General features: G+C 40.9%; 2 protein-coding genes across 9 annotated transcripts in view; one reads left to right on the top strand and one right to left on the bottom strand.

The window, feature by feature from the left end:
- LOC138017870 (exosome complex exonuclease RRP44-like) overlaps window positions 1-12264 on the top strand; it is a 52732-nt gene extending 40468 nt beyond the window's left edge. For both annotated transcript variants that reach the window (XM_068864850.1, XM_068864851.1), the window contains exons 22-26: window positions 3-93; window positions 632-709; window positions 2447-2596; window positions 9985-10107; window positions 10952-12264. In XM_068864850.1, coding sequence (XP_068720951.1) covers window positions 3-93; window positions 632-709; window positions 2447-2596; window positions 9985-10107; window positions 10952-11008 — 499 coding nt within the window. In that variant the 3' untranslated portion in view covers window positions 11009-12264. The remainder of the gene's footprint in view (window positions 1-2; window positions 94-631; window positions 710-2446; window positions 2597-9984; window positions 10108-10951) is intronic.
- Window positions 11401-22305, bottom strand: part of LOC138017871 (matrilin-2-like) — a 37380-nt gene continuing 26475 nt past the window's right edge. For all 7 annotated transcript variants that reach the window (XM_068864854.1, XM_068864856.1, XM_068864857.1 and 4 more), the window contains 9 exons: window positions 20655-20783; window positions 19935-20099; window positions 19639-19755; window positions 18805-18921; window positions 18377-18499; window positions 18150-18272; window positions 17349-17474; window positions 16420-16542; window positions 11401-15188 (listed from right to left, as the gene is read on the bottom strand). In XM_068864854.1, coding sequence (XP_068720955.1) covers window positions 15064-15188; window positions 16420-16542; window positions 17349-17474; window positions 18150-18272; window positions 18377-18499; window positions 18805-18921; window positions 19639-19755; window positions 19935-20099; window positions 20655-20783 — 1148 coding nt within the window. In that variant the 3' untranslated portion in view covers window positions 11401-15063. The remainder of the gene's footprint in view (window positions 15189-16419; window positions 16543-17348; window positions 17475-18149; window positions 18273-18376; window positions 18500-18804; window positions 18922-19638; window positions 19756-19934; window positions 20100-20654; window positions 20784-22305) is intronic.

The following is a 22305-nucleotide window of genomic DNA, read 5'->3' as shown; positions in this document are numbered from 1 at the left end:
AGATATTCCGACATCATGGTTCACCGCTTGTTAGCGGTCGCCATCGGTGCCTTCGGTTCATACCCCGATCTTTTAAACAAAGACAAGACGCAGGTGAGAATCTCAATCTTTCTGTCTACTCGTTCCCTCTCCCCGCTTTGTTATATTTGTTCCTTACGCTAAACCAGGAGTGCTCCCGTAGTTATGGTCCTCAGTGGTCGCAAATATAGAGGTAGACGAGGTTATTTTTTTATTCTTTTATTATGTGCAGTGCTCTTGGCGTCACGCGAATCAATGGACAAATATTGTAATGCTTCCTTAGCGTCCGCTGCAAAACAGAGCTATTTGATTGGATAAGCAAGCCGGCCAGTTCTTAAGAGCACCGAGAGCCGTTTTAGAAATAGCCTCTTCCTTTGGTGGCATACATATTTAGTTGATCACATGTACGCTTCTTGTTATGGGCTTTTTCACTTTCAATTTCTCCCATTACCCCTCCCAACCAAACCCTACCTTAGTAAGAAGAAACTCGCGGGAGGTTTCAAAAGGCATTGGTCATCAAGTTCTTCTTTACCAGTTCGAGTGTTACTGACCATAACAGCTTTTTTTTTTTCAACTGTTACTGTATTTGTTCTTTTTCCTTTTGAACTTTCAGAAACTCTGTAATCATCTGAATTTCCGTCACAGAATGGCCCAGTATGCATCTCGGGACTCCATTGATTTGCATTGCCAGGTAACTTTGTTACGTTTGTGTGTTCTGCTGTTATCTTGGTGTGGCTTACACCATAGACCTTATTCATAAATGGCGGTCAATTTATAATTCTGTTGTCAAAGTGCAAATTAGCCTACCAAGCCTCGATACCCTACAGTGAATTGAAAAGAATTCTTGCTCTAAAATGAGGCTTGGTAGGCTAATTTGCACGTGGACAAAAGAATTATAAATGTGACGGCCATTTATGAATAAGGTCTATGTACGTGTCACGTAAGTCTGTAGAATCCAATACAATGTAGTCAAAATGTTTACATTTGCGGATCGTTATTCAAATAGAAATGAAAGGTCATCATCACAATTAAAAGAAACCTGGAGCAGTTGCGAGAGAAGCCAGAAAACGTCCAGGCGTTCATGAATGGTACTCAGACCCATGACCACGCGATTACTCTGCGCTGCGCGCTGTTCCACCAACTGCGCTATCAAGAGGGACATTTCATGTCCATTTCGCTGTTCAAATATATGAGTGAAATTTCAATTGCTCTTAAAATCATTTCGTTAGTCAAAAGTTTGCCACTACGACGACGAGCATTTGCTGCACATACAAGAACAGTTAAACGATACGTAGAGGAGGATATGAATAGGGAATTACTCATTTTCTGCGTGGTTCAAGTTTGAAATAGACGATCGTCGTATGGAACGACGACATACCCAGCGTGCAAAGAAATTCAAGACGTACTGGCCCAAAAGTCGTTATCACTGGCCCGAAAAAGGTCCTTGTAAGCACAATTAACTTCCTCAAACATTTCCCGCAAAACTTTCACTTGCCCGTCAGGCAAGTAGTGATGGATAAAATAGTGGACTAATGCTAGTGGACTAATGCAAATCCTGCATTTTGATTGGCTACGCTACTAGAGGACTATTAGTAATAGTCCTCGAGTAGCGAAAAGCGTGACGCTTTCTTTCGTTTTATTCCCAAATAAATATTTCTTCAATTTGCATTTGCTAACTTTAATATTGCCTTTTCTGTCCGACTAGTTGGGTGATACTAAAACAATTAGACCCTTCGCCTCATGGGCTTTTGACCCGTAGCCCTTGCGGGCGATGGGTCTAATTGTTAACTAGCCCAACAGGAAAATCCACTAGCCCCGGGCTAGTGTGCGAGCATTTCTTTGCACACTGGACATATCCTAGGTTTCCTCTGTTGTAATCATCGGCCATGTTTCCTTATCCGAAAAAAGAGAGAATATTCCCATAAGATTAGGGTTCAATCGCTTTCGCTACAACTTCTCAGAAGAAAAAGATGAAAACCGAGAACAACCTCTGTATAAATGGAACCAACGGTTTGCACAGCATTAAACGTTAACACTCGAAGCCTCGTGTTAACGCCTTTTAAGCCAAGGATAGCTCACGTTAAAGGAATGTGAGACTTCGGATGAAGAAATTAATGCAAATGAATGGAATGGATACTAATGCTGCAATCGTTGTTAAAATTGTTGAAATATTTTGAACTTCTTTTCCATATAAAAAACTCCCCTTGCATGACATAATCTGATTATTACGGCTCGCTCCCCCCCCCCCCCCCCCCCCAAAAAAAAAAAAAAAAATCAATATAAAGACACGGATGGGTTATCGTCGTAATCGTCTGAACAATGTGTTGGGCAGGATGAGGAAGGGAGCATTTTGGCTCTTTTTTTAAAATTAGGGTCCAGAGGTTCGACAAACTCAACTTTTTTGTCCGATGGTGAATTCTTTTCACAGCTGTTTTTCCAAAATAAGGCGATAACAGAGGAAGAAGCATTCGTTCTTTTTGTCCGTAAGAATGCGATTCAAGTTTTAATTCCAAAGTATGGACTGGAGGGAACAGTTTTCATGGCAAAAGATGCGACAGGAGTTGTGTTCAACGAAGAGGTGATATTCCCAATTCTACCTACTTAATTTCCGGTTGTTTTTTTTAATTGCATAGTTGCGCTTAGTGATTGCTTTAAAAATCTCGCCCCACATTTTTAGCCAATCAAAGGATAAAGTGAAACCAAGTGTGATTTGCTAGCGTTTTCGCGCGCTTCGCTCCGATAGTACAGCTGCCTGGTGCAAAAAAATGGGCAAAGTGTGCACTTTTACCTAAAAGTATGAAACTTCGCACAGTTAACAATTATAATATATAGTTTACTTTTAGATGTGGAGCCATCTCAGATGCGGCCTGTGACGTCATTAAAACGTCAATAACGATGACCTTGACCTTGGGCAAAGCGTTTACGATAGCTTTTACTTGGTGTGGCCTAAATGTACGTTTTTTATGTTCAACCACATTTTTTTCACTCGCGAAGGTTTGTTTGTTATTATTTAAATCCAAATTGAAAAAAATAGAGTTTAATTTAATTTATAGAGTGATTTAAATGAAGTTAAAACTGGGTTTTAGAGCAATTTATGAATTGAAAAGAATACTTGATCTTAATTTTCACTTCAAACTTTAATTTCTTAATTGTATAAACATATTTTTCCCCTCATTTCGGTTCCTTTTTTAAATTTCTTCCGTTAACGCTGTGTATGACGTAATTTAACATCTAACCGGTCAGCTGATATACCCATTTTAGTAGCCTTCAAATTCGGCACGTGGTGAAAAATGGCTTCCAGCTGTGGCGGCGTGTTTTCTTCCTCAGTTTTCGAGAATGAAGAATGAGTGGTAAGTACTTTATTTTTACCTGAATTTTAATAAAAACAACGCTAATACGCAAGAGACAAATATTTTAAATGTTTTACACTTGTTACATTGATTGTTACATGTATTTAGAATACGATTCAACGTTACATTCATTCACACACAAGTTAGCACATTGCTGCTTTGTCGTATTTAACAGCTGAATGAAAATCATAACAAAGTTCTTTCTTTGGGAATTTTCTTCTAGTTAAACACATAAAATTAATGTATTTGACTATTAAGTACCGTGAATATCTCATTGGTTCTAAAGTGTAACTTCACTTTTGGCAAGTGTCTACTTTATTTTGAAATGTTGCGCCTTGAGTGAAAATAAATTTTCCCGATGCGGCATGGAGTGTCATGATTTTATTTACTGTCAGCTTTCTAAACCACTCCAAGGAACGCTTATAAATTTCAGGACTTTCAAACGTTTTGAAACATCACCATATATTTAATCAAGTTTTATTGTCTCAAAATCTGGCCGCTAAAACATTCCAAGACAAACTGCGTAGCACTTTTCTGTTTTCACGCATATACACGCAAACGAACTAAAAATGTTCCTTTACAAGCGACCAAAAATTATATCGACCATTAAACATTTAATTTATCTATAAAGGACATTTTTTATTCGACTGCTTCATGGTACAAGAATTCTAAGGATATATCCCTTTCTTTGTTTCCTTAAAGAAACCAATCGCACAGTTATATGCATGTTTTTGGCGGTATTTCATTAAAACACTTTTAAGGTAAAGTACGTAGTATTTCTAAGTGTTCTTGCTTTGGTGTAGTTCGTTAAAAAAAACCTCACAATTAACATATTGCTGTGGGAAAAGTTGGCGTTCTCGTTACTATCTCCGAAAAAAAGACTTGATTACGCTAATAAAAATCATTTTTGAAAAGTACTTCAAACGGGAAAGAACGGCTTTAAAAATAAAGCTTTGCTTTATGCTTTAAAAAATAAAGCTTTTTCAAAGCATAGGCCTTAAAAAAACTTTTATTGAAAGAGGGTTCTTATTTATTTCAGCTCCTCAGTACTGGTTGTTTTCGTCATTTTGATTAGCATGTCCAAACGTCACCTCTTGGTCGATGTTTCAACGTCGCCACCTAAACAGGCTAAGGAGGGAGACCCTATTGACTGGGAAATTTGTGTTCTATGCCAGTCGGACAATGGGGACGTATTACAGTGCCCTGCTAAATCAACAAAGGCACCTATTGGCAGTGGCTACAAATCATTAGCAGAACACCTCATTAAGTTTCATGAACTCGGTCAAATGCCGGTTGAGTTAGATATTAACAGACTCGATGAAGGGAATGGTATAGAAGCTACCTTAATAGCACATCGCGCGAAGTGGCACAAATCTTGCCGTTTGAAACTTAACCAAACAAAGCTTAATCGTTTGCAAAATAAGCAAGAAGCTAAGAAACCAAGCACTTCGTCTGCTGTACAAACACGTGGAAAACAGAGTACTAGGATCATTACAGATTGTGTATGCTTCTTTTGTGATGAGCCAGCTGGTTTGTTTGGTGACCTTCATGAAGTTTCGACGAAAGAAGTAGACTGGAAAGTAAGGAAATGTGCACTGGCGCTGGAGGACACTGAACTGATCGCAAAGCTTGCGCCCGCAGATATGATCGCCCTCGAGGCAAAGTACCACACAAAATGCTTGTTAAGGCTCTATGATAATGCAAAAAAGGCTGCAGATAGACAAGGAGAGCCCGCTGATCATCTTCGTGGCATTGCATTTGCGGAACTTGTGGCTTACATGGAAGAGTACCGTCTTGAAGAAGGTGTAAATCCAGTGTTTAAGCTAGCTGATCTAGCCAGTACATATAAGGCTCGCCTGGAACAGTTGGGAGCTGCTGTCGAAGGCCGAATACACAGCACAAGACTAAAGGCAAGATTGTTATCAGTTTTTCCTGATCTAAGAGAATGCAAAGAGGGATGCAACGTACTTCTCACATTTGATAAAGATATCGGAGATGCTATAAGGAAAGCATGTGAGCAGGACAATTTTGATAATGATGCCATGCATCTCGCAAGGGCAGCACAAGTCGTCCGCCGAGATATGTTTGATAGAAAATTCACGTTCAACGGCTCGTTCAAGCAAGGATGTCAGGAAGCTGCTGTACCACCATCTTTACTGGCCCTTATCAACATGATACTGGAAGGGCCCAGCATCAAGCGCCAAACTGCAGTCGCAGCCAATGCAGCAGCTCTGTCAATATCCCAACTCCTGATTTTCAACAGTATGAAACGCCGAAGATCTGAAATCTCTACTCTTGCCCGTCACAGCCCTGAACGTGAAACTCCACTTCCGCTATACCTTGCCATGAAGATTCATGCCGTAACACGTAGTAGAAACCTCATCGATTCAATGTTCAGTATAGGGTTGTGCGTCTCGTACGATCGTCTCTTACAGGTGACAGCTGACATAGCCAATGGGGTTTGCCAGCAATTTGCAGCCGATGATGTTGTCTGCCCGCCGAAAATGCGAAAGGGGCTCTTTACAGTAGCAGCAGTTGACAACATTGACTATAATCCAAGTTCAGCAACTGCAAAGGACTCCTTCCACGGCACCGGTATTTCACTTATGCAACTTCCAACTCATCAGACATCGGGATTCGACCGTGGTGTTTTGGTTATCAATCCCTCTACATCCTCAAGTAAGTCAGTTGCTCCCCTGCCGACAACGTATACAAGTGTTCCGCCGGCAGCACTGGAAACCAAACAGTTCACTGCACCTACCATTGGTTGCGCTGTAATACCCCAAAGTTTGGACACTCTTAAACAGGCTACAAAGAGAGAGTATGAGTGGCTAGAAACAGTGTCAGAAGCCCTCCAGAAACTCAAGTTGGACAAAACAGATTGGATATCATGGGCAGCGTACCATGCCAGTATTCAAAAAGCAGCAACTCCACCTGCTGCAATCACTAGTTTGTTACCTCTTTTCCCAGATAGTGCACATTCAGTGGCAATGATCAAGCATGCAATGTCCATTGTTCAGGCTGCCGTTCAGCATCTTAATCCAGGACAAGTTCCCGTCCTTACAGCTGATCAACCTCTCTACGCTATAGCAAAGCAGATACAGTGGAGTTACCCCACTTCCCTTGGCGAAGAGCACCTCGTGGTTATGTTCGGTGGATTACACATCGAAAATGCAATCCTTAAGGTAAAAAAAATTGCGCAATTTAGAGGAATTATATGTCTTTTTGCTTATTATATTTCATATTTCAAATAGAAAGGGTGTAAACACTTAAACTAAGTAACCTAGAATGGAATGTATCTTATTTTTAGATGCTTGGAGGTTGGTTAGAAGACAGTGGATGGACTCGCGCACTTGTTCAAGCAAACGTTGCAAGCCCCGGTACAGCAGATTCTTTTGTTAAGGCTAGCCACATTACTAAAACCCGGCACGCACATCAAGTGACATCTGCAAGTCTCTATGTGTTACTCCGGAACGCTTATGTGGCAAGCACTGAGTCCGCTGAGCCTGTGCCCTTCGAAGAATGGTGTGTCCAGCGAGCAAGTCACAGCGCCCAGTTTGACTACTGGTTGAAGACCCTATCCCTAGAAATCCTGTTACTCTTGTTTGTGAGATCCATCAGAGAGGGTTACTTCCAACTTTACATCGAGTCACTTACGAAGCTTATGCCCTGGATGTTTGCCCTGGATCATACGCACTATGCGAGGTGGTTAACTGTTCATATCCGTGACATGATGGCACTCCCAAGTAAACAGGCAGCTGTCTTCAAAGAGTTCTGTGAAGGAAAGTTCGTTGTACAAACCACCAACAGCAAATTTTCAGCTATGGCCATAGATCAGTGCCACGAGCAGAGAAATGCAGATGTGAAAGGTTCTGGTGGGGCAATTGGTCTTATGGATGATCCCGCCGCGCTGAGACGCTGGATGGTTGCTGGCCCAGAGGTTTCAAGAATAGTAGCGGAGTATGAAAAATGCAGCATTCAAACCAGCACTGCAGAAATCAGAAGTAAACACCATGAACAACACCATGGGGTACAAGCCGCATTCCAGAAGGACATTAAATCACTAACGTCGGTCCTTGAAGAATTGGGAAATCCATTTCTAGATGATAGTCAAGACCTTTTAGTTCTAGACACCAAAGATATCATGGAGCAGTCTGTAAAGGAAACAGTGAAGAAAGTGGAAACAATAGGAAAGGAGCAGTTCAGCAAGTATGTCAAAGAAAGACTTACTGACTGCACGGTTCCTGTAACAGAGACAATTAGCAAGAACAACCTACCGTTGTTTAGTCGCTCTTCAATCAAGTTACCATCAAGGAAGAACCTACAAGTACAGTCACTAAAGAATGACTGCCATCTATTTTCGAGGCTGTACATCTCGTGCCAAATACGTGATGGTGACCTGGATCAGTTCTTTGCGCACGAAAATCAGTCAGCCCCACCGTCATTGTCAGTAGGAGGAAAGCTACGCAATGGAAAAAAAGCCGATCTTCTGAGTTGTTTACAGTTAGAACGGTTGCAGACAACGAGTGCTCCTGCTGTAGATGCTAAATTCTTGGATGGTGCTGCCGTTGTTCAGATGCTCAATCCTGGTACAGCGAAGACATTCCAAAATTATGCTGATCTGATTTTTATGCCGTATGTGAAATCTCAGCTTCAATCGACCGACAGAGTGGACATTGTCTGGGATGTTTACATCCCAAACAGTTTAAAGAACGCAACCAGGGAAAAACGCGGAAAGGGTGTACGTAGGAGAGTACTCTCAACAACAGTGATTCCAAGAGACTGGAAAGGTTTCCTCCGCGTTGATGAAAATAAAACGGAATTGTTCAGTCTCCTGTCACATGAAGTTACTCGTCAACCAACCACAGAAGGTAAGGTCATTTACGCAACAGATGGTAGAGGTGTTCTCAGTTCACATGCAGAGGCAGACGGGACGAACATGATGCCGTGCACCCAGGAAGAAGCAGATACCCGTCTTTTATTGCACGTTGCAGATGCTGTAAATAGAGGGAGTAGAAAAGTGTGTGTGCGCACCGTTGATACAGATGTTATAGTGTTGGCCATTGCCAGTTTTGAGAAGATTAATCCAGATGAGCTGTGGGTGGCTTTTGGTAGTGGCGCAAGTTTCAAGTACATTCCCATCCATCAGCTCGTTAACACGATTCAGCCCCAAATGTGCGGCACTCTGCCATTTTTTCACGCCCTGTCAGGGTGCGATACCGTCTCGTCATTCAGTGGCCGGGGTAAGAAAACCGCCTGGGACACATGGTTAAGATTCCCAGAAGTTACTAACGCCTTTGAGGCAATCATGCTGATGCCTAGTGAGATTAATGATGCAGTCCTGTCTGTATTGGAGAGGTTTGTAGTACTGCTTTACGAACGTACAAGTGGCCTAACGAGAGTCAATGATGCCCGCAAACACTTATTTGCACAGAAGTCACGAGGTATTGAGAACATACCACCGACCCAGGCAGCACTAGTAGAGCATATCAAGCGGGCCTGTTACCAAGCCAACATCTGGAACCAGGCTTTGATTCTCACTCCTCAATTACCTTGCCCTTCCAAGTGGGGCTGGAAACAAGGCAGTGAAGGGTGGGAGCCGCTGTGGACAACCCTTCCTGAAGCTTCGGTTTCTTGTGCTGAATTGATACGATGCGGATGTACAAAGGGTTGCACGGGGCGATGCAAGTGTGTCAAGGCAGCACTGAAGTGTACTGCACTTTGCTCATGTTCGGGAAACTGTTGACACTGCAGTTAAAGCTACCGAGTGAAATATCCATTGTCGAATGGAACACTGACAGTACACTGAATCGAAGTAGTTTAATGCTCATTCTAACGGTTTGCTACCTACTAAGCACAATCAAGGTCAAAGGTCAAAGTATATCAGATAACTTCAACGCATGCAGCCATGTTCATCTGTTATGTTATGTTATGTGTGTTATGTTTACGGTCGAAAGTTTAATAGTTTTAGATAAAAATGAACTTTAGGAGTGGCACTACAGGCTTTGTAAGCTTGATAACGTTAACAGATATCCCAAGGTCAAAGGTCAAAGCCCAAAACAATAGGCCAGCTGTGTTTTGCTATTTAGTGATGAGACGATTTTAAGCTTTTACACCCACAGAGATCTTCTTTAACATTTAACTGTGAAATCGGAAGATAAATAGGTCATTTTTATTAAAAGGTCAATCAATGTCAAAGGTCAAGGTCCCAATATAAGCCAAAAGTATATGGTTGTGTTCTTTTGCACTTTATTAAGATATTTGCAGCTTTTGCAATAATACAGATTGCTTTCTTAACCATTTTAGCCATAACATTTAGTGTTTCTTAGACATTTTTCACTGTGTGACGTCATTATCATTTTAGTGACGTCACTGGTCAAATCTGAGATGGCTCCATATCTAAAAATAAATGTTATGGGATGGTTGTTCACTGTACAAAGTTTCATGATTTTAGGTAAAAGTGCACGCTTCTGTCACATATCCGCTGTACTACGATTGCATGTTTCTACTTTGCGTCGTGATTGGTTGAGCTGATTGTCAGCGTCTGCTTTGATTGGCTGAAAAAACGCCAAATTGAAAGCCATTTTCAACGCTAATATTTTTATCTCTTTTAAAGGAACCGTCTCTCAAAATTGGTGACGTCACCTATAGATTGTTTGACCGAGTGTTGGTGAAAATAAACGTCAACAAGTCGTCAACGGAAAACAAGTTTTTATCGTTCAGCCTAATTTCGAGAAAGGTACGTCAAAACGGTTTTCAGAAAATTCGATTTTCAGTTGACCTTTAAATCCTTACTGCTACCATCTTGTGACGTCATAGTGGGGTGCGTTCGATTCCTCTTTGTCATCATTTGAACGAGGCATTTGAAAGTAACACGATCTTATGAGATCGAGGTTATTTTCACGGCGTATTGCCGGACGGTCACCCATCCAGGTGGTAACCCCGTCTAACAGGACTTGACCTCCCGTGGGCAAGCCGTAACACCATCACGTTTGTGCCAGAAACGCCCAAACGTTGAAATCGTATGGCTTCACGACCGATACCCGAGGGACATCCCACGGAACTGACACGATTAGAATGCGATCTTCTCGAACGCAATTATGGGGCACATCCATACATATTTTGAGTAAGAATTTGGTTTTGATTAATTTAACGGGATTAAAATATACCAAATCCTGTCCTGGTATATGCATTTGCTCCTTGGGCATCCATCATAGTACCTTTATCATGGTGACAGCGCTACGCGCCCAATACAAAGTGCTGCACTGGCGCCTCATTTCTTTTTCAAGCCAAAGTGTATGCCGAAATGTGCCACACTTGTGTCTGGGGATAGACGACCAATGAATTTTGATAAAAGTCATGAAATCTAAGCGTCGCCTTGTTATTAGCATAGGACACGGGTTGTATTTTTCTTTGACATCGAAATTTCTGCTTCTTAAGAACAAAAATAAGAAATATGTATTTGAAAATCTGACGTGTTCTTTCTGTAACCTTTTGGAGCTGATTCATAGCATCTGGTTTCGTAAGGAAGGCTTGATGTAGACAACTGAAAATAAAACGGTTTTTTTATCGATTGTATTCAGGAAAACAGTGTAGGTGATGGTGAAGAACCACTCTCTAAGAAAGCGAAGCTTAGTTAACATGGAGGAAGACGTTTTTCGATACAACCACCCCGTTCACTTTGATGAAAATGCTGTGAAGCAGCTGGGACAAGAAGCAAAGACGACACAAGCGTCTGTCAAATAAGGCGAACGACTGAGTGACCGGTGAGGATTGCCAAAAGCGTTGGAAACATATCAGAGCTTTTCTCCGGCTTTGGGTACGGTCACTGACAACCTGTTTGCCATTAGCCGAACGAACGGTATGGGCTCCGTTATGCGATTAGGTCAGTGATATCCGCTCTGTGATAAATGCAACACGAAGACAAGTTGAGTCAGTGAAAACATTGGTTCTGCACGCTTTGCGTACAGTTGGTGGCTCTTTCGTTTTCATGGACGTCGTTGGTTCATAAACTCCCACTTTAAATATGAGACGTTTAGGGCAGATCCGTCATAGCAAGTTTTCGAGTTATGGAATAAGGGGTAAGGGGTTGCACGAACACGCATACTGAACCGTTGGCCAAATAAGGGGGAGCTTAAAAATGCAGTTTAAATTCAAACATTAGTTGTTGAGTTTTTATTTTCACTCTCACTACAAGACAACCTCCACCAGTGTGGTACCACCATTTGCCTCCACTGCATTTTTGTCATATACGAACTTATGAAAGAATTCTTCTCGTGTACTACTTAATTTTTTTTTCGTTTTTATTTTTACCAGCTTCTCCCTCTGCGAGATCTGCAGGGTTCTTTTGTCTAGGATGTGCTACTCTCTTTGAGATCATCGTGACTTTTGGTGATTTCATATCTTTTCTCACATTTTTACATATCGAGAACAGAAAACCTTTTTTTTTTTTAAAGAAACCATTTATTATAAGTGTAGAACTATTACAGATAACGGTTAACGATCGTCAGATGTCTAGAATTTAACTGAACAATTAACCTTCATTAAAATACCCGTAAATACACTTATCCAGGTTTAATTCCTCTTTTTCTACGTGTTTCTTTCTTTCGAATGTTTTGAAATTTTCTCTTCATCCAACCTCAGGACTGTTAGTCTTTTCTTTACCATTAGTCTCAAAATGTATTTGCAATGCACGTACTTTTTCAAACTATGGACGTCATCCTCGACTTCATTAAAACACGTCTGTAACCAAGAGTGGAATGATACGTCTTTTACCGAAGGATTTGTTTCCCAAAAAAAATTCTGGAAAAAGTAATTGTTTTCTCGACTATTGAAATGTCGTATGTCTTTGTTACGATCTTCATTAAAAATGTAAGTGTCTCAACATTCTTATAAAGAATGTCCTCCTTAACTATTAATTTTTAAAATGGTTAGCTGACTTTGTCGCACTCGTCGCATGCGTGACCCCATCCCCGGGGAATGGGGTCACGCATTTGTGGCATCTTTGATTTCGACAATCTCTGACAAAGGTTGCCCAAAGATGGTGGAATGTGTTGGGGGAGTATTTCTTCGGGAAAGGAATTGGGACAAGCCTCGCTACAATGCCACTCTTGATGGAACCCTCAGACTCCAATCCCCTCTCTTCATTTCCTCCCAAACAGCCGTTCCTCTTCCAGCATTTTAATTACTAGACTTGAGGACGCATTCCCTTTGGACCATTGCAGGCTTTCAATCACGTGATGAGTAGTCACGTGATCATATTTTTCTTTGTTTGTCACAAACATGGCTTCCATGACGTCATGAGACAAGGATCGAAGAATTCCAGAAAAACGAATCTGGAATAACCCCGTGCCCGCGTTCTTTCGATATCTGTTTGAAATACATTGCCTTTATTTCGAAAACCTTATTGCTGCCATTTTTGTTGTTCTAAATGAAAATTAGACAACACGGAATAATCTCAAAGAAGTGCGTCCTTAAACCTTAAGATAAAAATCGTCTTAACTCGTTCCCAGTGCTCTTTGCCATATTTCTTCAGCGTTCCACGAAGAAAGAGGCCCTGGGGACGAATTTTGAAACGCGCAGTGTCTGAAAAATATGAATATAATGATTTCCTCTTACCTTAGTTAGGTAGATTAAATAAAACAAAACAAAACGCTTATTATATATACAGCCAATGCCTTAACAAATTAAGGCGTTTAAATGTACTTCCCAAGGCTACTGCTTAAAAAAAAGACTTAAGGATGCTGGAGAACAATTCATTTTTGAGAGCAGAATTCATGTCCAATTCTATAATTGATGCAACTGAAGCTAGAGTTAATTCTTCAAAAAATTCAGGTTTGCATGATGGAAATCTCTCCAGTGCGTTATCTTGGAACCTTCTTTTGCAGAGAGATTCTCGCGCCTTCGCCGCTCGAAATCTCTCTCGCTCCGCAACAACGAAACCTTCCGATCTTCTGAAATAGTGAGAACAACTCCAAAATTAAGTAAAACAAGTAAACTGAGAAAAGGGTCAGACGCGCGTTCGCCAGAAAAGGAACATTTCTTTAAGACTTTGGCCAGAGAACGGAAAATTCCTCTGAGACCCTCTTATTGCCTACAATGGTCATTCTCTGTTGGCTTAAATTATCACAGGCTACGTAAAAGAAACTTTGTCAAAAAACAAGTTAATTCTATAGGTTCATGCCACCTTCGTTCTCAAAGCAAACCTTATACGAGGTTTTCCGTCGTTATTAAAATAAGTTGTTTTCATTCCTGTGATACCATTAACCAAGAGCCCATCATTAGCCAAATTGGCTTAGTCCCCATCAGCGTCAGAAAAGTGTCCATTTTTAAACCAAGTTTTGCGGGAAAATAAACAATTCGCCCTTGTCACGCGGCGGCCATATTGTCCCGGGAGACCAAAAAAGCTTTGTTTTCCACGCCAAGCCTCGCAGTGGAAACCATGAGGGTGAGGCTTGGCGTGGTAAAACAAAGCTTTTTTGGTCTCCCGGGACAATATGGCCGCCGTGTGACAAGGGCGAATAGACCAACTCGTCTGATTGTTACGCTCAATTCAAACCCTTTGTAGATAAAACGTTTTTCTCCGGGTATTTCTATATCATTTGAATGTGAATGCTATATTATAAGGCAAATACAAAAGACAAAAGAACGTTCACCCTTTTATTCCCAAAATCGAAATGTTCATTCTCCTAACCGGTACTATAGATTTACTGGTTTGGTCTTAAGCTGTTAATTATCTTCATTCTTAATAACTGTCTGACTGTCATTTCATTGAAATTGTGAGGAGAATTCACATGTTTATCACGGCTGGGGGTCAAAGGGTTATCCCCGGGAGATTTGAATAGCCCATTTCCGAGTTGCTGCATGCGTCAGTTTCAAGGCGAGTCCTGGTGCACGACCATTCAAATGGAAATGAGTTGCGTATTCTTATGCAAATCAAACTGATTTCCCTTTCACTAGTTGAGCACCAAGACTCACTTCGAAACCGAGACGAACAGCAACTCGGAAATGGTCCATTGGGTACAACATTGAGTTAGCCGATTTGGTCTGTTTACTTTCCCACAAAACGTGGTTAAAAGATAGACACTTTTCTGACCGTCTGATGGGGACAAACCTGATACTAGATTCTTACTCTTGGGTAATGGACACTTGCATCAGCTAAACATTTCGATCCTTGGAGTTGCTTGAAAGCTGAGAGGTTTGAATGTCCTCAGAAATTGCTTATTCCTGCGGGGTCATTTTGGATGACCAACATCACTATCTTTCCTTGTTTTGGGACGATAAAAGTTGGCTCCCTAACCTTTCTGCTTCTGATACACAGCATACGTTCATAGACTGTGATTTTCGCCCTTTCTCACAACCCGGTTCTTCCCATACTATCCTCTTTGTTTTCAAAACAGCGCGGAATGCCGGCGAAGGTAATCCCCGCTTATATACAAGTTGGTGTGTTCTGCATACGATTGCAAAACTGGCTAATTGCTAATTGATCGACATAAATAAGTTTAAACTAGTAGAATCTGGGGTTCCGGGAAGAGAGCCGCGCGATTCCAGGAGGGACTAATTTAACTCTACCCTCAATAATTCTGTAAATCCACTTTTAACTTAGCCATTTATAAAATGTCTCTCCTTTTCTTCTAAAATTGGCCAGTCCCTTGGAGAATACCACTCCCATTTTCTGGCAACAATGTACGCTACGTTATATGCACAAAAATCCGTTAGGATGTTCTTTCTTTGTCTCTGGGCACACACATTTGTAGCTCCCTGCCGTATTCACACACTTGTGTTGGCACAAAAATGAGTATTTGGAACACTCGTCGATGTCTGAAAAAAAAAAGCACGTAGGGACGATTATTGAAACAGAGTGAAGCAGGGCTTAATACTAAACCGTGAGTTCCAAGTCACTTCCTTTCTTAGAGCGGTTTTCAATTGAGTGTCGAAAGTAATTAGCGAATTGCTTTGGTTTTGCATTACTTCACTCAGTGATTGGTTCAAAGTTTTCGCGCCATTTTTTTAACCAATCAGAAGTGAAACCAAAACCAATCGTGGCTCGCGCGTGCACATTTTCCCGCGCTTTGTGTGGGCAACGTGTAATTACTTCGAGTTTTGATTGGTTTACTGGATTTTCTCCGTCCTGTTTGATTGGCTAAAGTAATTACTTTGATTTTGGTTTTACGACACTCATTTGAAAAGCACACTTCCCTCCTAGAACTACTAATGGCTGGTCATTATCAGGAGGAGGCGCAACCTAGCTTAACTCACCTAAACAGAAACGAGGCTTCATTTTTCGCGGGCTTTCTGTGACTTGACGCGGCTAAACGGCCATTATCGAGGAAACAGAACAAGGGTAGAGCATATCTCTACTTGCAATAAATCACTTCCAAAATAGTTCTGGATCTGAATTGATTCTTGAAAACCACGGTATAATTTAACCTCCCTCAAATGTTTCAAAATCTTAACAGGACTATATCATCGACTCAAATCAGGTAATTGAGCCCGCGCAAATGACCAACACCATTAAGCCATTAAGCTATGTTGTTATTGGACCGTTTGCATTTAGTCTTCTGACGTACCCGTCAATTCACTCTCGTCCACAGAGGTCGCGATTCTTTTGGTCAGCGTCAAGAGCATTGAAAAATTACGCGCAGTCGCAGTGGGAAGCCTTTATCGTTGCCGTTGACAACCAATTACTGAGACTGCGCAAAAGAGCCGGAATTCTATGAAACGCGAACTTGGTGCTAACCGAATTAATCGGAACCTTTTGGACGAGAACACTATCGTTAATAGGGAAATCTAATCTATCTTCCAGTTGGACTTCTCGTGTTGAGAGTTGACACTTTCCGGGCATGCTGGTCCACTAGTTTACTTGTCTTGAATTGACATTAATACGATGACTTATAAACGAATCAATGCCGGTTGCCAACTAAACCTGAATCTGAGAGTCATCGGGTAAGGTGGCTCAGAAAGAAAGCTTATGAAGGGCAACACCATCGATGATGCAGACGCTGGCATCATGAGTAAATATTCCCCTGAATCATTTGCAGGGATTGTTTACCTTTGCATGTCTTTCTGTCTTGCTGTAACGTGTATCCATATACGCAAGAGCACCTGAAACTTCCCGGAAAATTGTCGCATCTTTGACTGCAGCCACCATTTGAATTCGCGCATTCATCCTCGTCTACAAGGAAAATGAGACGAAAAATGTTTGTGAGAAAGAACAATGAGCAGGGAAAACCATTAAGAGTAAAAGACATGGGTGAAATGTGAAGGTTTCGGCGTTGTAATTGGGGGTTGTCCATTACTCACAAATAGACTCCATTGGTGTTAGTGGTGATTCCAACGGTTCTATTGGTGAAAGCGAAGGTGTTTTATGTGGTTGGCTTATAGAACGAGGAATGTCCATAATAATTATTAGCGCGTTTCAACTTGGTGTAAAAGCGAACTTGTTTTGCACCAATAGAGCCATTGGAATGTCATCATTTTCTATTGGTACCAATCCTGCCATTGGTACCAATGGACCATTGGTTTGATGAACAAATCGTATCCGTTTGTGTAGATTGGACATGAGTGGAGTAAGTCGGCTAAACAGCGAGCTTTAGAGATGAAAACCTTGTCGCCTCGAACGTCAAAACTGACGATATGAGATTAATAATTTTCTTCTCAGCATCTACATCTACCAGTTCCAGCTCTCTGCAAATTGCCTTTGACAAATGATTTAAATATTTACACGGCCTCATACCATAAGCCTTTTCGAGACATTTATTCCGAACCGGCCACATGCCGCTGGAGAAAGTAAGCAATCTCACAGCAGGGGAATCCGTTCGTTCTCTACTTTGTGACTCGACAACAACTGTTTCGAAAAAAACAGTCTTTCAAGTGTAATACCAAACTTCGGATTGCTGTTTGTGAGATTCGGAAAGACAACGATCCTCTGGCTTAACCTCACTAATAATCAAAACGTGAGTTGGAAAACGAACAACTTACCGACGCAAATCTTTTGTCTGTCGCTAACAAATCCCTTAGGACAATCACACGTGTGTCCTCCAACGGTGTTGCGGCATCGAGAAGGATAGGGACATATCCCAGGATAAAGTGCGCACTCGTTTATATCTGCAATCAGAAAAATATGACATATGGACTTTATCAAACAACTTTTCTTTTATGATCATTTTCGTTGGGCGTACGGATTAATAGTCTTATGATTTCCGTTTACTTCTTGACGTTATTGATTTTAACGCATTCTGAAGTTAAGGAAATCGCGCCAAGAACTTTACTCCCACAGACGGTAAGTTTTTGCAGATCTTCCCAAGCTTTTCTTGGACTAACGTATGCTTAAAGAAGTTCACAACTGTATGAGCAGAACCTAAAATTTGGACCTTCCTTACGTCTAACATTACTAAGATAAGATTATGCCATACCACGGAATTTTTTGAGTAGTTGCTTTAACAACCCTATTGGGATTATCAGGACACCACTTGTAATTTGCTACTAAATGTGTGTATTTGTTAATTTTGTATCTTGTCAATTATGTATGTTTATCTATTTTGTGTTTTTTCGTGTCATTTTGAATACAATTGTTTGCTGGCTTTTAAATAAATGCCACACTCATTCAATAGTTCTTGAATTATTTCGCCTTTACACATTTCGATATAAACGTTTTCCTGTGCTGTAGAAACGCCTCCATGTTTTCATAACTGGACAGGACATAATCATCTTGATATTTTTCATGATTAGTTTTCACAATGATCAGCTTTCGCTTCTTATTTTAAATTTGTCACTACACACCTACACAGCTCTTGAGGTCATCACTGAGGCGAAATCCGCGTTTACATGAACAGAAATAAGATCCGGGAACGTTGCGACAGTTATGCTGACATCTATGAATTCCGCGTGAACACTCGTCGATGTCTAATTCAACAAACAAATAACGCAAAGAAACGTTCATTAGGCAAATCTTCGATAGCGTTTGGAAATGGATAACGACATATTTGTGTTAACAGTTGCCTACAAACCTGAACACGAGACCCCGTTATCATTGAGTTCGTAGCCCGCACTGCATGTACAGCGGTATCCCGTTGGAGTGTTCACACAGTCCTGATGACAAACTCCTTTGAACAAGTCGCACGCGTTTACCTCTGTAAAAACAACACTCGTAGATGAACATCTGTTCTTGCGCAAAGCGTATTTGCGATGAACTTTGAATTGCGAACAACCGATAGTTTCAATAGTAACAATGAAGCCGGTAAGTTTGAATTCGGATTATTTTCGATCTTTCGCAACCCCATTCATCGCTTAACCTCGTGTCCAGGGTCTCTCTGGGATGGGGAGATGAAAATCCGTCATCATTTAGTAGACTACAAAACTGTTTGATTCTGTTTGATTCAGTTCAATTTACGGCCCGAGTGAATTCAGAAAGTAGCAGATATCAAACTACACTCACCAGCGCACGTTTTCCCATCTGGAGCCATGACGGTTCCTGGGGGACACGAGCAGTTGCCATGTTTGTTACACTTCTCAATGCAAGCGATGTCGTTCGGCAAACATTTAGTCTTCTCGTCTGTAAATAGATATAATAATAATTAGCGTCTAAAGCTAGTTCTTTAACATTAGGGAGCATAAGCTACACCGTTTGAAGTGATAAGAAGTCAAATGCAAAGTTCGCATAACGACAACAGAGGCCACGATCATTTTCAGAGCCCTGAGTTACGACCTTGACTAATTCCGATACATGCGCAGTAGTGATAAAAGATCATAACGTTTCAAGTTTCTGAGACTGCGCAAAAGAGTCAAAAATAAAAGAAGTAAATAAAAGATTTCCTGAATCTAAGGGTGCGTTTGATTGACCCTATTCCGGAATAATACGTGGAGTGATGATTTAAAACGGTATGTCTGGCGCTTTTAAAGCAACAAGGATAATAAATGTATGTTTAAAATAGCATTTTAGCAAGTGTTTGATAATTTTAATGTGAATCTCCGTAAACACGAAGGATTTCTAACTTCTATTTCATGTATATTCCTATTCCGGAATACGGTCAATCGAACGCGCCCTAAGTCAGCTAATCAGAGGTTGTTTTTTTCGGAAGAATCACAATCCATGGAGACGCGAATGTCACGTCATATTGCAAACCAAATCCCTACTTTTTGCTTCTTGGAAGAGGAGTATCTTCAATATGCATAAAATCGCGTATTGTCAACCCACGATACCTTTCCAACAAAAATCCATGGCACTTTTTAGTTTAGCAATTTTCCATTAACTTATGTAGCTTTGCTTTACCTTGGCATGTGGTCTTGTCTGATTGCAAATCGAATCCAGCCCTACAAGAACACGAAAATGAGCCTGGGGTGTTTGTGCACAGCTGCGAACACGGTGAGTATCGGCATTCGTCGATATCTGAAAGAAGAGCACGTGGTCATCAGATTAAAAAAATCAATATTTCCGAAAGAAACCGTCCATCAAGCGATGAATCAAACTTTCGGGTTGTTGTTAATGGAATAAAAAAGTCACTGTCCCGTGGCAATCATGCATTCGCTAAAAACGACTGTGCTCCATTAATGAGGTCCTGGACTCACCAACACAACTGTAACCATTCATGTGCAACTGGTAACCGTCTCGACACATGCACTGTGGTTTGCCCTCGTATGCTATGCATTTGTGCTCACACTTGAGCCCATTCTTACACTCGGTCTCAGTTGACTGCAAAGGATCATTACCACCAGGAGATCGTGAAGCGCCGGCTGACAGAAACAGAGACAAGAAACGATACAAAGAAAGATATGAGTTTCAAATCAACACTTTATTTTAAAATACAAGGTAAAAAGCACACTAGTCTTAAGTAACAGGCTAATATGATGGCGGAACACTGGGCCAGAAAAGATTTATATTTTCAGGTTTCCTTAATCTTTATCAGATAGACAGAATGTTAAGGGTTTCTTTTATATTGAATAATTCTGTCTTGAGATGTGAAGAGTCTGTTGACATCTACATTATGCCCCTCGACCTCCTGTTTCGTCAAGTGCAGTGAACCCCCTTTAACACCAACTGCTTACAAAGGCAGACATATCTTACAGGTGTTTTAATCCAAGCACTCATTGTTAATTTCCCTCTTAACATCTACAGTGCGGATCGACAAAGTAGCTAACATAAAACGATTTTAAAAGTCTGGAGGCTAAAAGAAAGGCATAGTTATTGATTTAGCCACAATTGTATAAAGACTTACTCTTGAACCCCACCGCAAACACTTAAAGAGGTTTGAGAAACGAACATCCGCACATTCTACTTTAGCGCTTTACCTGCGCAAGAGGTGCCATCACTTTGAAGTGTGTAGCCATCTCTGCAACGGCATTCTGCTTGGCCAGTGGACGATTCATGACAAGAATGTTCGCAGTTCAAAAAGTCAGCGTGACAGGAACTTTTTACAGCTAGATTAAAAGAATGATAAAGACACCATTACGTACAATGAAAATACAGAGCACAGGGACCATGGAAGCTGACTTGTTTTAAGCAGGTTAAGCGGCAAACCTGGAATACGTTTGACCAAAGCCTATAGGTTGCCTTTGTAAGGTTTAGCACCAATATCAGTTAAGTTTGACTAATGCCAACAGGTTTCTATGGAAATTGACCCGTTTCAGTGCTATTGCAAGTTAAGTGTAACCAAAGCCAACACTTTGCCATGTAAAGTTAACCCGCCTTAGGGATAACGCCAGTTAGGTGCGACCAAAAGAAATTACTTGTCTTGGTATTTGACCCGGTTCAGCGAAAATCATACTTTTTCGGTTTAAGAAACTTGGTGCAGTCACATAGAAAAAGCTACTTTAAGTGGCTATGTCATACCATTGGACTTCATTTCCATTGCACGACAACCACGAAATCAAAAAAGTCTTCGGCTACTGGTCAATATCCAATACCTTCGACAGTGTCCTAAAACCCTATTTCAGTTACCGTGAATTAGTCTTTCATTGGCGCCCTACTTGTTTTGTCTTAGCAGAGTTCTACCACATGGTAGCATACTTCTTCATTTTTACCGTATAAATGAGCTGGACTATTTGCTTTTTTTATAAGATTACATGCTGCGTTATGCTTCTCTCTTATCTACAGAAGAACACAATTGGTCGTGATCTTCCTTCATTTCAGTATGTCCTTCTTTCTGCCGGGACATAGACGTTATCTTTGAGCGGAAAGCACTGACAAATCGGAAAACACAGCCTGACAGAGCAAGCACCCACAGATATCCTCTACGTTAGCGGACAGCGAACTGTTTGTTAAAAATATTTTAATACAAGTAACACTCTTGAATACTCGCAGCTTGGACAGAGCCGTAGCCATCAGCATGAGGCAATCCGAGCTATTACTTGCCTCCGGCAGTGATTTTTGTCGCGACGTTTCTCAAAAATGCGGGATCCCAGCTTTAAATGTAGCCACCAAAAACACTTTAAATACCTACAAAGATAATTTAACCATGGATATTGCCTCGGTCATAATTTTTGTCTGGCTCTGGCCATGTGTGTTGGAGAAGATTAATGAAACCGTTAAGGCGAAATCCTCTCATCCATTAAAATAGTTTTTTTATCCTCAGGTGAACAAGGTCTTGGCCCAGATCTGTTTTATGAAAATAAGTGAAGGTGTGGTCTAACTATTGGTCCATTTTATATAACACGAAATAACTTTGGGACATTGTTAACAGCAATAAGATGTGAAACCTTAACCGCTATAAAGGATGATGCGTTATCACGTGACCTGTTAAAGTAATTTTTTGCACAGAAATCTTGTCAGCTAAACGGCAACGATTTTTATCCATTTCTGGTAGCTGGATTTACCTTCATGATGTCAACAATATTGGATACATCATTTCTGTGCTTGGAAATTTCAAGATAATTTTAAATAAATGTCCGATAAAAGGAAATCTATGAGTTGGCACAGTATCATCATTTTCTGTTATTCCCT

Source organism: Montipora capricornis, chromosome 9, assembly GCF_036669925.1.
Source record: "Montipora capricornis isolate CH-2021 chromosome 9, ASM3666992v2, whole genome shotgun sequence".
NCBI classification, from domain to species: domain Eukaryota; kingdom Metazoa; phylum Cnidaria; class Anthozoa; order Scleractinia; family Acroporidae; genus Montipora; species Montipora capricornis.
This window is presented reverse-complemented; position numbering and strand designations above follow the sequence as displayed.